Here is a 15950-nt window from a genome sequence, read left to right as displayed (position 1 = left end):
TATTAAAGTCTCCTACTATTAATGTGTGCGGTTTGATGGCTGCCTTGAGTTTTAACAATGTTTCTTTTACGTACGTGGGTGCTTTTATATTAGGGGCATAGATATTCAGGATTGAGACTTCATCCTGATGAATTGTTCCTGTTATGAGTAGAAAATGTCCCTCTCCATCTCTCCTGATTGATTTAAGTTTGAAGTCAACTTTGTTAGAAATTAGTATGGCCACCCCTGCTTGTTTCTTAGGTCCATTTACTTGATAAGCCTTATCCCAACCCTTTATTCTGAGTAGGTGCCTGTCTTTGTGGTTGAGGTGTGTTTCTTGTAAACAGCAGAATGTTGGATCCTGTTTTCGTATCCAATCTCTTAGTCTGTGCCTTTTTATAGGAGAGTTGAGTCCATTGACATTAAGTGATATTAATGACCAGTGGTTGTTAACTCCGGTCATTTTTTAAGTTGGAAATTTTGTGTGTTCCCCTTCTTTGTGTTGCGCTGGTGAAGGGTCTCTAGTTGTCTGAGATATTGTGGTCATTGTTGGACTCCTTGGTTAGTGATTTTCCTTCTATTACTTTCTGTAAGGCTGGATCAGTGGCTACGTATTGTTTAAATTTGTTTTTATCCTGGAAAATTTTGTTTTCTCCATTTATAGTGAACGAAAGCTTGGCTGGGTATAGTAGTCTGGGCTTGCATCCATGGTCTCTTAGTTTCTGCAGTACATCTATCCAGGACCTTCTGGCTTTCATGGTTTCCATAGAGAAGTCAGGTGTAAGTCTGATAGGTTTACCTTTATAAGTAACTTGGCCTTTTTCCTTTGCTGCTCTTAGTATTCTTTCTTTATTCTGTATGCTTTGTGTTTTGATTATTATATGGCGAGAGGATGTTTTTTTTTGATCCAGCCTATTCGGTGTTCTGTATGCTTCTTGAATCTTCATAGGTATATCTTTCTTTAGGTTGGGAAAGTTTTCTTCTATAATTTTATTAAGTATATTTTCTGGACCGTTGAGCTGCGCTTCTTCTCCTTCTTCTATTCCTATTATTCTTAGGTTTGGTCTTTTTATTGTGTCCCATATTTCCTGAATGTTTTGTGATGAGAATTTGTTGGCCTTACTGTTTTCTTTGATCAGCGTGTTTATTTTCTCTATGGTATCTTCAGAATCTGAGATTCTTTCTTCTATCTCTTGTATTCTGTTGGTTATGCTTGCTTCTGTAGTCTCTATTCGTTTACCTAGATTTTCCCTGTCCAGCTGACCTTCTGTTTGTGTTTTCTTCTTTGCCTCCATTTCAGTTTTTAAGTCTTGAACTGTTTCCATTATCTGTTTGATTGTTTTTCCTTGGTTTCCTAGGCTATCATTCACTGATTTACTCAATTCTTCAAACTTTCTGTTATACTTCTCATCCATTTCTATAAGGGCATTTTTTACATGTTGTTTAAGATCGTCAATCACTTTCATAAAGTCAATTTTATCTACTTCTTCATGATTAAGGTGTTCATGTCCACCTGTTGGGAGGTCGCTGGGTTCTGGTGGTTTCATATAGTTTTTCAGATTGTTAGGTGAATTCTTGCATTGGCGCCTGCCCATCTCTTTCTCTGAATGCTCCCCTCTGGATCTTCTTTTACCGGATCAGGTCTCCTTGCCTACTGATGTACCTTCCCAGTGATGGCTCTCTGCAGTGCTAGTCTCCTGGTGTTATAGTGATGTCTCTCCTTGCTTGTTGCAGGCAGGCCAGTGAGACAAAGGAGGTCTCGCCTGCCTACTTGCCCTGAGGATTTGCCCCCAGCGCCAGACAGACTGAGCTGGATGGTGTTATGTGCCCAAAGCGGAAAGGGGACAGAAGGAAGAAGGGTTCTGGATGCAAGCTGGGTGGGACAAGAAGAGAGAGGCAGTATGGGGGGGTAGAGCCCCTGCAGGGAGCCCGGGGAGTATAGGGAGGGGGATGAGGGACTTCAGAGTTCCCTGTCCAGGGCTGCTTCCGCCGCCACTGGTCACAAACTCACCGCCCTGCTGTCTCTCCTGGTGCCGAGATCAGATCTCCGTGCAGGTTGGGTAGTTCGTAAACAAAGCGCCTACCTTGGTTGGTGCAGGCGGGCCAGTGAGACAAAGGAGGTCTCGCCTGCCTACTTGCCCTGAGGGTTTGCCCCCAGCGCCAGACAGACTGAGCTGGATGGTGTTATGTGTCCAAAGAGGAAAGGGGACAGAAGGAAGAAGGGTTCTGGATGCAAGCTGGGTGGGACAAGAAGAGAGAGGCAGTATGGGGGGGTAGAGCCCCTGCAGGGAGCCCGGGGAGTATAGGGAGGGGATGAGGAACTTCAGAGTTCCCTGTCCAGGGCTGCTTCCTCCGCCACTGGTCACAAACTCACCGCCCTGCTGTCTCTCCTGGTGCCGAGATCAGATCTCCGTGCAGGTTGGGTAGTTCGTAAACAAAGCGCCTACCTTGGTTGGTGCAGGCGGGCCAGTGAGACAAAGGAGGTCTCGCCTGCCTACTTGCCCTGAGGGTTTGCCCCCAGCGCCAGACAGACTGAGCTGGATGGTGTTATGTGCCCAAAGAGGAAAGGGGACAGAAGGAAGAAGGGTTCTGGATGCAAGCTGGGTGGGACAAGAAGAGAGAGGCAGTATGGGGGGGTAGAGCCCCTGCAGGGAGCCTTCAGTTTCTTTTCAAAGCAGTGACATTAAAATATGAGAATTTCATCTTTTTAAAGCGTTTTTCTTTTTGTTTGGTTTTTAGTAAATAGTCCAGAGAACTACTATGTTTGATTGGTTCCTTTTTTAAGCATTGATGCTTATGTCATAGACATTAATGATATAGAGCTCTTAATTTTTTCCTGGCTGGTGACATGTTTCAGTGGGAAATGTGCTTACTGCCAAGTTCAATCCCTTCCCTGCAACCCACATGACATTTAGGAGAAATCTTATTTTCACAAATTGTCCTCAGATTCCCACATGCACAAAGCAGTGCATGAGCACACATGAACAAGCATTATACAGTGCACACACACATACTAAGTAAATCAATAATAGATGTAATACTTTATTCGTTTGGTATTTTTAATCCTGTCTTATTATATTTTAAGATAAAGTTTTGATAGAAGTTATAGATCATACTATACATATAAAATAGTTTTTAAAATATATAATTTTTCATATTTATATTTTGTTTGAAGAAATTTAATCAGTTAAAACTATAAATCTTAGTATTTATTTTGTAAATATAACCTTGTTATTTTTATTTAGCTTATTTGGAGAAATGTCCTGAACAGCTTCCTTAAATCATACATAAACATACTGACTTAATCATTGAGAAGTTATTACAATCTTCATTAAAGTATATGAAATCTAATTGTGACTTTAACAATAATGTATTTTTATGTTATCAGTTCATCTTGAATAAACATGGTTGGTAATGCTACAAGTGTCAGGTAGCTGCTATTTGTTCTCACTAGGTGCTAGGGGTGGGGATAGATCCCTTCATGTAGCTCACCTGCATGCTGGCATGAAGCTCAATGATTAGTACATTAGTACCCAGTTCTAGGCAGGGGCTGGAATTTTCATTTAGCATACTCTTTGTATCCATGAAGTCATTTATTTGTACTGTAATAAAAAACGTTTAGAATGGCATATGCATACACTTCAAAATCTAGCTTTCTTCAAAAGATTTCACACATACCCTTCAAAATCTAGCTTTCTTCAAAAGATTTCACACATACACTAAGAAGTGCTATAATATTGAGCTCAAATTGTACTTTGCTCCTAGGTTTCTTTAACGTTTGAATCATTTACTCTAGATGTATAAATACTACAGATATCAGATAAAGGGCCATATGAGATTAAAATAAGGTCATGTTTGATGTGAAATATATGCACCTACTCAGTATCCATTTGTAGATGCTGCAATACACATCTAAACTGCTGTATTGCAATATTCACTTGGCTTGGAGACTTACTTTAAAATAATTTTCGTAGTATGCATGGTTCAACCCCAGTGTAAGGCTAAAGCCTATATAAGAACAAATGGCTTCAGCAAATACTGCAGAAGCAGTAGACTTAACTGAAGTATGGTAATATCTGAATATAAACTTTGAAAATTCTAGTATATATTGGAAACTATGTCTATTTACAGAAAAAAATGGGTTTTAAAATATAATTCCTCTATAAATTATATTGCCTGGATTTAGATTATAAAGGTCTTCAATGATCTTATACCTCTCAGTATGTTTTTAATGTTTGATACTTTTATAATCCAAAAATCACCTTTCTGTAATTTGCCAATTATTTCAGTGACCAAAGTTAAGTATTCATTTAGAAGTACACTTTAGAAGACGTTGTTTACCTACATAGCATATTTTTAGCTAAGAGATTTTCTTGCCAGTGACTGTTCCTTTATTCATAAAGCCAATGGCTTTACTTAATTTATGTATTTTTCATTATAAATGCAACTTTACATTTTTGCCTTTTCCATACCATACCACATACAACAAATAGAAACTACTACTAATAATATATGTTTCCCTAACATTTCTAGATCTCTGGATATTTCTTATAATGTCTCACAATTTCTTAATTTTCAGACAGATGAAATATATTGGCTGTATGAAATAAATGGGTTACCTCCCTTACTAAAATCAATGGTACATGTAAAAGCCAAAATTGATGCTAATAACAAGACATATGACAGCATGCCACCAATTCGACACAATTTTATTCGTGAAAATGCTAAACTTCGAAGCACAGCAGTATCTTCTACTATTAAAGGTGCTCCTTTAGTTAAAAAGCAAAAATAAAAAAAACATTTTAAACATTCCTTAGTCTCAAGTATAATGTTTTGGTTTTTTATATCTTTTTGAGAGATAATCATAAAACTCTTTTTTGGGCTTTGTTGCTTTTTTTAATTGCTGGATTTTTATATTCTTTTTTATTATTATTAAAAATTTCGCCTCCTCCCCGCGTCCATTTTCCCTCCCCCTTCCCCCACTACCCACCCCCCACTCCCCTCCCTATCCCTCTCCCTCTCCAGTCCTAAGAGCAGTAAAGGTTCCCTGCCCTGTGGGAAGTCCAAGGTCCTCCCCCCCGATCTAGGTCCAGGAAGGTGAGCATCCAAACAGGCTAGGCTGCCACAAAGCCAGTACATGGAGTAGGATCAAAACCCAATGCCATTGTCCTTGGCTTCTCAGCAGCCCTCATTGTCCACCACTCTCAAAGAGTCCAGTTTTATCCCATGCTTTTTCAGTCTCAGTCCAGCTGGCCTTGGTGAGCTCCCAATAGATCAGCCCCACCGTCTCAGTGGGTGGGTGCAGCCCTCGCAGTCCTGACTTCCTTGCTCATGTTCTCCCTCGAATTGCTCCTCATTTGGACCTTGGGAGCTCAGTCCAGTGCTCCAGTGTGGGTCTCTGTCTCTATCTCCATCCATCTCCAGATGAAGTTTCTATGGTGATATGCAAGATATTCATTAGGATGGCTATAGGATTGGGCCATTTCAGGCTCTCTCTCCTCAGCTGTCCAAGGACCTAGCTGCGGACATCTCTCTGTACCCCACGGAACCCCTCTAGAGTCAAGAGTCTTGCCAACCCTAAAGTGGCTCCCTTAATTAAGATATATACTTCCCTGCTCCCATATCAACCCTTCCTTTATAACAACCATCCCATTCACCCAAGCTCTCCCCATCTCTCCTTTTCCCCATCCACCCCACCCCCCAGTTCTCAATTTTTGCCCAGCAATCTTGTCTACTTCAAATATCCAGGAGGATAACTATATGTATTTGTTTGGGTTCACCTTCTTATTTAGCTTCTCTAGGATTGTGAATTATAGGCTCAATGTCCTTTGTTTATGGCTAGAAACCAATTATGAGTGAGTACATCCCATGTTCATCTTTTTGGGTCTGGATTATCTCACTCAGGATAGTGTTTTCTATTTCCAGACAATTGCATGCAAAATTCAAGATGTCATTTTTTTTTTTTTTACCGCTGAGTAGTACTCTAATATGTATATATTCCACACTTTCTTCATCCATTCTTCCATTGAAGGGCATCTCGGTTGTTTCCAGGTTCTGGCTATTACGAATAATGCTGCTATAAACATAGTTGAACAAATACTTTTGTAGTATGATAGGGCATCTCTTGGGTATATTCCCAAGAGTGGTATTGCTGGGTCCTGGGATAGGTTGATCCAGAATTTCCTGAGAAACCGCCATACTGCTTTCCAAAGTGGTTGCACATGTTTGCATTCCCACCAGCAATGGATGAGTGTACCCCTTACTCCACATCCTCTCCAGCAAAGGCTATCATTGGTGGTTTTGATTTTAGCAATTCTGACAGATGTAAGATGATATCTCAAAGTTGTTTTGATTTGCATTTCCCTTATCACTAAGGAGGTTGAGCATGACCTTAAGTGTCTTTTGGCCATTTTAACTTCTTCTGTTGAAAATTCTCTGTTCAGTTCAGTGCCCCATTTTTTAAATTGGGTTAATTAGCATTTTAAAGTTGAGTTTCTTGAGTTCTTTATATAATTTGGAAATCAGACCTTTGTCTGTTGCGGAGTTGGTGAAGATCTTCTCCCAGTCAGTGGTTTGCCTTTTTGTATTAGTGACAGTGTCCTTTGCTTTACAGAAGCATCTCAGTTTCAGGAGGTCCCATTTATTCAATATTGCCCTTAATGTCTGTGCTGCTGGGTTTATATGTACGAAGTGGTATACTGTACCCACGTATTGTAGGGTACTTCCCACTTTCTCTTCTATCAAGTTCAGTGTGTTCAGACTGATATTGAGGTCTTTAATCCATTTGGACTTGAGTTTTGAGCATGGTGATAGATATGGATCTATTTTCCTTCTTCTACAGGTTGACATCCAGTTATACCAGCACCATTTGTTGAAGATGCTTTCTTTCTTCCATTGTATACTTTTAGCTCCTTTATCGAAAATCAGGTGTTCATATATTTGTGGGTTAAAATCCGGGTCTTCTATTCAAATTCATTGGTCGACATCTCTGTTTTTATACCAATACCAAGCTGTTTTCAATATTGTAGCTCTGTAATAGAGTTTGAGGTCAGGGAAGGTAATGCCTCCAGACATTCCTTTATTTTATAAGATTGTTTTGGCTATCCTGGGTTTTTTGTTTTTCCATATAAAGTTGATTATTGTCCTCTCAAGATCTGTGAAGAATTTTGATGGGATTTTGATGGGGATTGCATTGAATCTATAGATTGCTTTTGGGAGAATTGCCATTTTTACTGTGTTGATCCTCCCAAACCAACAGCAAGGGAGATCCTTTCATTTTCTGGTATCCTCTTCATTTTCTTTCTTCAAAGACTTAAAGTTCTTGTCAAATAGATCTTTCACTTCCTTGGTCAGAGTTACCCCAAGATATTTTATGCTATTTGTGGCTATCGTGAAAGGTGATGCTTCTCTGATTTCCCTCTCAGCATCCTTATCCTTAGTGTATAGGAGGGCAACTGATTTTTTGGAGTTGATATTGTATCCTGCCACATTACTAGAGGAGTTTATCAGCTGTAGGAGTTCTTTGGTAGAGTTTTTGGGGTCACTTATGTATACTATCATATCATCTGCAAATAACGGAAGTTTAACTTCTTTTCCAATTCGAATCCCCTTATGTTGTCTTATTGCTATTGTTAAAACTTCAAGCACTATATTGAAGAAGTACGGATAGAGTGAGGAGCCTGTCATGTTCCTGATTTTAGTGAGATGGCTTTGAGTTTCTCTCCATTTAATTTGATGTTCACTGTCGGCTTACTGTAAATAGCTTTTATTATATTTAGGTATGACCCTTGTATCCCTAATCTCTCCAAGACTTTTATCATAAAGGGGTATTTAATTTTGTCAAATGCTTTTTCAGCGTCTAATGAAATGATCATATGTTTTTTTTTCTTTCAGTTTATTTATATGATGAATTACATTGATAGATTTGCATGTGTTGAACCAGGCGTGCATCTCTGGGATGAAGCCTACTTTATCATAATGGATAATTTTTCTAATGTGTTCTTGGATTTGGTTTGCCAGTATTTTATTGAGAATTTTTGCGTTGATGTTCATGAGTGAGATAGGCCTGTAATTCTCTTTCTTGGTTGGGTCTTTGTGTGGTTTTGGTATCAGGGTAACTGTAGCTTAATAAAAGGAATTTGGCAATGACTCTTCTGTTTCTATATTGTGAAATACTTTAAGGGGTATAGGTATTAGTTCTGGTAGAATTCTGCATTGAAACCATCTGGTTCTGGGCTTTTTTTGGAAGGGAGGTTATTGATAACAGTTTCTAGTTCTTTGCTACTAACAGGTCTATTTAGATTGTTCACCTGGTCTTGGTATATGATACTTATCTAAAAAAATGCCCATTTCTTTTGCATTTTCCAGTTTTGTGGTATACATGCTTTTGTAGTAATGATTCTCTGAATTTCCTCTGTGTCTGTGGTTATGTCCCCCTTTTCATTTCTGATCTTATTAATTTGTGTGTTCTCTCTCTGCTGTTTGATTAGTTTGGATAGGGGTTTGTCGATCTTGATGATTTTCTCCAAGAACCAACTTTTGTTTCATTGATTCTTTGGATTGTTTTCTGTGTTTCTATTTTGTTGAATTCAGCCCTCAGTTTGATTATTTTCAGTTTTCTACTCCTAGGTGAGTCTGCTTCTTTTTTTTCTGGAGCTTTCAGGTGTGCTGTTGAGTCTCTAATGTGTGCTTTCTCCGTTTTGAGTGGGCATTTAGTGCTATGAACTTTCCTCTTAGCACTGCTTTGATAGTGTCCCATAGGTTTGAGTATGTTGTCTCTTTATTTTCGGATTTTTATATTCTTTTAATAAGGTGTAGTTCGTTTCTGTCTTGTGTTTTTGTTTTAAATTGGATTTTTAGTACATATGTTGGAATTTCTTTACTTTTAAAGTGCAAGACTGAAACATGAGTTTTGTTTGATTTGGTTCAGCTTTATTTTAGGTTTTTTGAGACTGGGTTTCTTTGTGTTGCCTTAGCTTTCCTAGAACTAGCACCGTAAACTAAGCTGGCCTGGGATTCAGAAATCGCCAGGCCTCTGCCTTCAAATTATGGCATTAAAGGCATGTGCTACCATGGCCTTGCTTATGAAATATAATTTTAATGATAGTATTTACAGAGATCAGTTTCTTACATTCTTTTAAAAACTAGTGATATATTTTGTGTATTACCCTAAAAGATTTACTACTTTTCATTGTTGATATTTATACCATGTGTTATCTAATGATTTTTTTTTAAATTGTCCATGTCGTAGTGTTTCTATTGCTGTAAAAAGACACCATGACCAAGACAACCCTTACAAAGAAAACATTTAATTGGGGTATCTTGCTTATACTTTCAGAATTTCAGTCCATTACCATCATGATAGGAAGCACATGTAGACAGACATGGTAATAGCTGAGTCCTACATTTTGCAGTCAACAGGAAGTCAACTTTGAAACTGGGCTGTATCCTGAGCATAGAAAACCTCAAAGTGCACTCCCACAGTGACACATTTTCTCTAACAAGGCCACACCTATTCCAACAAAGCCATACCTCCTAATAGTGCCACTTCCTATGAGCTTTTGCGGACCAATTATATTCAAACCACCACAGTGGACATATGTTTATATGACCCTTATGCTTCTTATAATTCTATATTGTTTGCTTAAATAATGTAAATACACAGCCAGGGTGTGTATTGATATCTAAGACTCCCACTGCCATCGAAGGCCATGCGGATGCCCAGGAGCTGGGCAGCCACCTATTGCCATGTTGGTGTTGAAAGCCAAACTGCTGCTGGGTCCATGGGGATCTGTTTGATATGCACTGCCAACTGGGACCCTGGTGACATCTGGGCTGGGCTGCTGTCAAAGACAATGCCTTGGTTCATGGTTCATCAGAAGCCGTGTTGATATCCATGGCCCATGTTGCCACCAAGGGCCCCATAGACATCAGGGCTCTTGGCTACCTAAGGCTATGTTAGTGTCAAAGGGATGTGCTGCTGCTGGGGCCATTCAGATATGAGTGGTATGTGCTGTCACTTGGGGCCAAGGTGTCATCTGCTCTTGGGCTGCTGCAAAGGACATTGTCTGTGTCCATGGCCCTGCTGCAGCCAAGGTCTGTGTTGATGTCTTTGTCTCCTGTTATCACCAAAAGCAGTAAGAATAGGGCTGCACGGAGCTGATCCTGCCCCTCACTGGCTGCAGCACTAAAGAGAACAGATCCTACCCCTCATCAGCTGCAGCACTTGGAAGAGCAAAACCAGGACCTGGTTCTTGTCTGGGCAGCACATTTCTGTTGTCCCCAATGACAGTGGTATGAGTGAGCCACCCTGAAAGCATGAAAGTGGGAGAGCAGGAGAGCTGGCTGGTGTGGGGAACTCTTCTGTATGTGTGCTGCTTTTATTGGTTAATGAATAAAACTGTTTTGGCCAGTGGCTTAGCAGAGTTAGGCAGGAAAACTAAACTGAATGCTGGGAGAAAGAAGGCAGAGTCAGGAGAAGCTGTGTAGCCACTGCTGGAGACAGAAGACTGCACTGGAGCCTGCCAAAACAGCCACGTGGCCATACACAGATTAATGGAGATGGGTTAGTTTAGGATATGAGTAAGCCAGAAATACGCTTAAGCTATTGCCAAACAGTGTTACAAATACTATAGTTTCTGTGTGATTGGTTTGGGCAACCAGGAATAAACAATCAGCCTCTACAACAGCTGGCCATGCACCTCACCAACTCCAGGACTCGTGAGAGTGGGGCCTGCACCTGGCCTAGGCAAAACAGTTGAGCTATCCCTGGCAATGGACGTGCAGGTGAGCCCGCCCAAGGGTGTGAGAATAGTAGAACTGGCCCCAATCGTTGATGCCTGCTACATTGTGTGTGTTGTCCCACGGCAGTACTTGACAACTGGCCCAGGTCGGGGTGATGAGGAAAAACTGGTGATCTGACCAACCAAGCTACCACCCAGGCGCAGAAAACAGGGCTATGAGTTAGCCCATTTCAACATCTACCTCATCTATGAATTGCTGAAGCATGTGAAGGGACGAGACCTGCAGGTCCAAAGCTGCAGGATCTCCATGACACAAAGCATAGTATATCCAAGAGAAGTCCCAGTGAGTACTCAGTATCAATAATATAGCAGAAACTAGAGGCCTCAAACCAGACCAAAAACCAATGAACACTTATAAGTAAAGATGTAAGGACTAAAGAGTATATACTTACTGTGTGACGTATTAGGCCATGCTACAACTTCCATCCCAAGGTTTTTTGTTTTATTTTGTTTTATGTTTGTTTGTTCTGGGATTTTTGTTTATTTGGTTGGCTGATTTTGGTTTTTGATTTTTCTATTAAATTTTATTTTATTTTGGGAGGAGGTTGCATGGGCAAAGGGCAGATATGAAAGGTTGGGGAGATGAGTGAGATCAAAATGCATGATGGGAAATCTACAAAGAATAAATAAAAAGTTTTTTTTGAATGGGCAACTGGAGCAAATGTATGTGTGGCTGTGGAAACACTGAAACTTCTGTACACTTATAAAATAATAGGCAAGTGGGCTCTTTGAAGAGTAGTTTCTCAACTCTTAAAATGTTAAAAGAAAACCTACTAATGTAATTACTGTGCAAAAATATTAATCCACATAAATACTTTATTCCAGAATGTTAAAAAAAAAAATAATGTAGGTATATCTCAACATGATAAAACATCTTTTTAAAAAGACAATATTTTTATTTATGTGCATGTGTTTGTACCTGAATAAATTGATTTGCACCACATGTGAGCAGGAGCCTGTGGAAGTCAAAAGAGGGAATCAAATTTCCCTGAAACTGGAGTTACTATATGGTTGCAAGGGACTGAACGTGAATCCTTTGCAAAAATAGCAATTTCTCAGTTTGTGAAACATTCCTCTAGCCTCAATAAAACTTACATTGATGTGTGTCTAATTTTTAAGATTGAGTCATTACCAAAGTAAAACAGAATATATTGAAACCAGTCACTGGGAGGAATTTTATAAATGAACAGTATGGACCACCTTAAAAGTATTTTGACACAAATATTTGCCAGCTAGCTGTATGCCAAACCATACCCATGATACTATAAGTAAAAATTTGTAGTTAGCATTTCATTAGACAAGTTCCTTGCATTCAAAAATGAGAATGTGTGACCTTATAGGACAGATGTAGCCTGCTACCTATCTTTTGTTTTATTCATACATACAAGCCACTAGCTAAGATTAAATTTTACATGTCAATGGATGGAAAAATCAATAAAAGACTATGTTGCCTTGAGAAACTTTTGATGAAATATAGGACAAGACAGTTCTTTATAGAGAAAGACCGAATCTCACTATATAGCTCTGACTGTCCTGAAACTTACTATGTAGACGAGACTGGCCACAAACACACAGAAATCCACCCACCTCTGCCTCCCAAGTGCTGGGATTAAAGGCATAAACCACTATATCCAGCTAAAATAACCGCTCTTTACAGTTCAGCAATTAAGTGCACAGGGACAATATAGGTGCAAAGCTGTAACTATTCTCTGCTTCTTTTCTGAGTTAGGCCAGGAATAACTTTTCTAACTACTTTTAATATAATAATTGTAGTTTCCTTACATGTTGTTAGACAGATTTATTGGCGCACACATATGTAATTAGTTAGTTTTATCTGCTGCAATTGGGGTAGCCTGAAGTAGAGACCTATGTACTACTAAATTTTCTATTATGAAAGGAAAAAAGCTAAAATTCTATGAGTTTCTAAAAGTATTTCTTGTTCTATACCTCCATAAAACTTTTTTTCTTTACTTTCTTTTTCTTCTTTCTTTTCTTTAGTTGTTTTTTTCCAAGTATGGAAAATCACCCATCACTGTCTATTCTTCCTACTGCTAAACATAAAGGCTTAAAGAAGTAAGCACTCTCAACATGTCTCTAAGAACATCTTAAGATCTCCCAAATAATCTCTTCAGAGCGTAAAAGCACTGTTGCCATGATGTATTCACAAATCTAATTGCCTTTTTTATTTTATTTTTTTAATTTATTGAAAATTTCTACCTCCTTCCCTCCTCCCACTTCCCTCTTCTCCCTCCACTCCCCCTCTCCCTCCCTCTCTGGTCCAAGGAGCAGTCAGGGTTCCCTGCCTTGTGGGAAGTCCAAGGTCCTCCCTGCTCCCCTGGTTTCTTTTCAGATCATATAAGTCTTTTGCCTTTTACTAATTGCCTTTCTTTTAGTGTTTACGTCAATGCTAAATAAGTATTTGTGAACCTCTTACACTGGATCTTTCAGGAAACATAATTGTGCTGCTACCTGGAAAGCTCCAATAATTGAGATACTCCTGATGAAATGCATTGGTATTTAACTTCTTTAGATGAGAAATGAAACTAAGAATGAAGTAATAAAGAATGCCTATTTCAAGTTGTGAATATTTCAAAACACTTCAAATTGTGCCACTAATTTTACTGTTTCAAATTTTACCACAGAAAATGGGATGGGGAAAATTCAAGTAGAGAAACCTGAATAAGAATAAGATTATAAGAAACCTGAGAGGATGAACATTCCTTAAATTTGTTTCAGGCCCACAAAGGTGACTCAAGCAAGTGTCCTTTCTATCCATCTTCCTATGGCACTGGTTGCTGATGGAAAGAAAAACTTTCTATTACCAGAATCTGGAGTTCTTCATGTGTTCTGTGTTTGTGCATATGAGTCCTTGGCATGAAAGCACATAGTTAGGCTAGAAGTGTTAGATATCCCTGAAAACAGCTTTTGATTAATGGATCATTAATGAACAAATAGAATTTAACACTGCTCATCCATCCTAATCTCTTGAGTATTGTGTTCTTCCCATACTTTGCAGCAGAATTAAGCTGAACTTCAGTTCCCTGTGGCAGTAACATTGTCAATAACACACAATGAATTAAATTTTTCCATTTTCCCATTTCTTTATAGTGTCTTCACAAATAAATTATGAATACTCAATCATTTTTTATGATCCTATTTAACATACCAACCAGATTGATGTCTGAACCTTATCATTCAAAAGCAATATAAGAAAGTCTCCCTCCTACAAAAACAATACCATGGAACCACATGATCTAAAATTTTTTGACTTGTCTCCAAAGTCTAATTGTAGTACTCTTCAAAGGTCCAAAATATTATCTCAGACTTAAAAGTCTCTTAATTGTGAGGTCCTGTTAAAAAATGTACATTCTGCGGAGTGATGGTAACACATGCCTTTAATCCCAGCAGTAGGGAAGCAGAGGCAGGTGGATCTCTGTGAGTTTGAGGCTAGCCTGGTCTACAGAGCGAGTTCCAGGAAAGCCAGGACTATTTCACAGAGAAACCCGTCTCGGGGAAAAAAGTATCTTCAACATAAAGTGCATAAGGTAAACATTGACATACTAAAATGCAGTAAAGGAAGGAAGTATAACATTAGAAGTTCAAAACAAAGCAATGCTTAAAATTATCGCAGCAAAAACACTAAATTACTAAATATTGCAACTCTGTCTCTCAAATCTGGACACATGACAGAATTTCATAGGATCTATCAGTCTTGAAGTCCCACCCCTCCAGTTCTGTCATGTGCAGCACGTGTAGATTCTCTCTTGGTATAATTCCACTGTTCTTATAACTATACCTTTCCTGTTGTTCCAGTGCAGAGTATGAGGTCTCTGGGGGAGAAGTTAATTTCTTTTACAATTATAGCTACTTTCGCTGGGCGGTGGTGTCGCACGCCTTTAATCCCAGCACTTGGGAGGCAGAGGCAGGTGGATCTCTGTGAGTTCGAGACCAGCCTGGTCTACGAGAGCTAGTTCCAGGACAGGCTCCAAAACCACAGAGAAACCCTGTCTCGAAAAACCAAAAAAAAAAAAAAAAAAAATTATAGCTACTTTCTCTGTACTCTCCTCATCTGCAAATTTACGCTTTCTCAAGCTCCTTTCTTCAGAAAACTGTACTTTTTTGTTTCTTTTTTGCTCCATTTGTCCTCTGTTTAGTCCTGGGTGATGTCAGTAAACAATAACTATGCTGCAGACTGAGTGCTTTTCTGTTTTAAAACTTCCTCTTCTAAACAAATTTCAATTGATATTTTAATTCAACCTCACTCAAGTTTTCAGGATACAAGGAATGAAGCTGGAGTGTTTACTTGAATATAATATGCGTGCATGGCCTTTTGCCCCGTTTTTTTTTTTTTAATAGATTTCTTGTTGCCCACTGAAACCTCATAAGCTATGCCTCTACTCTGAAGCTCTCTTGGGCATTCTTGTCTTCCAAATTCACACTGGAATGGCCCAGTTAAACTCTTGTTATAGCAATTGAGAACTTTTCTAGAAGATAGCTGTGAATTCTTCTATATTGTTTCCACAAACTAGTTCCAGTGGCCAAGATCTACGTGGCTAGGTTTATCATAGCAATAACTCCACTTCTAGGAAGCAACACTCTGCATCCATTACTTTTCTAGTTGATTTGTGACAAAACACCCATAAGACGGGAAGGAAGTAAATATTTATTTTGACTCAGAGTTTCAAGAAACATCCATTATTGTTAGGAAGTTGTGGCTGTGTGGTGACTCTAGCTATGATGTCTGCAGGAGCAGGAATTGATTGATCATACAGAATCGACTTTCATGAAGAAAAAATAATGAATGCTAATGCCCTTCACACTTTGTATTGTATCTAAGACCCTAGTCCATGCTGCTGATCACATTCACATTTACTCCTTCATTCTCAGTTGTACCTCTCTGGAAATTTCATCACACATCAAGAATGTGTCCCCTTGGTAATTCTTAAATCCAAAGCAGTTGAAAAGGAAGATTAACCATCACATTCTATAACAAAAATTCCAAGAAATTAGGCTTGAACTAATATCAGTAGATCATGTGAAAACCTTATTTCTTATGCCTCTATTTTCCATCTTGTATCTCTTTTGTGTCAAACAAAGTGGTGTTGCCTTCTAAATCAGTAATAATGTATTCATCAGTATTGCTGTTTATTGACTTTATTTTCTGTTTTG

At 38.9% G+C, this 15950-nt stretch overlaps 1 protein-coding gene across 1 annotated transcript in view; it reads left to right on the top strand.

The window, feature by feature from the left end:
* Cfap47 (cilia and flagella associated protein 47) overlaps nucleotides 1-4771 on the top strand; it is a 307853-nt gene extending 303082 nt beyond the window's left edge. The window contains 1 exon segment of the mRNA XM_057760135.1: nucleotides 4559-4771. Coding sequence (XP_057616118.1) covers nucleotides 4559-4771 — 213 coding nt within the window.
* Nucleotides 4772-15950: the final 11179 nt, after the last annotated feature.

The sequence above is a fragment of the Chionomys nivalis genome, chromosome X (assembly GCF_950005125.1).
Source record: "Chionomys nivalis chromosome X, mChiNiv1.1, whole genome shotgun sequence".
NCBI lineage: Eukaryota > Metazoa > Chordata > Mammalia > Rodentia > Cricetidae > Chionomys > Chionomys nivalis.
Note: the sequence above shows the minus strand (reverse complement) of the source record. Positions and strands in the feature narration are given on the sequence as shown.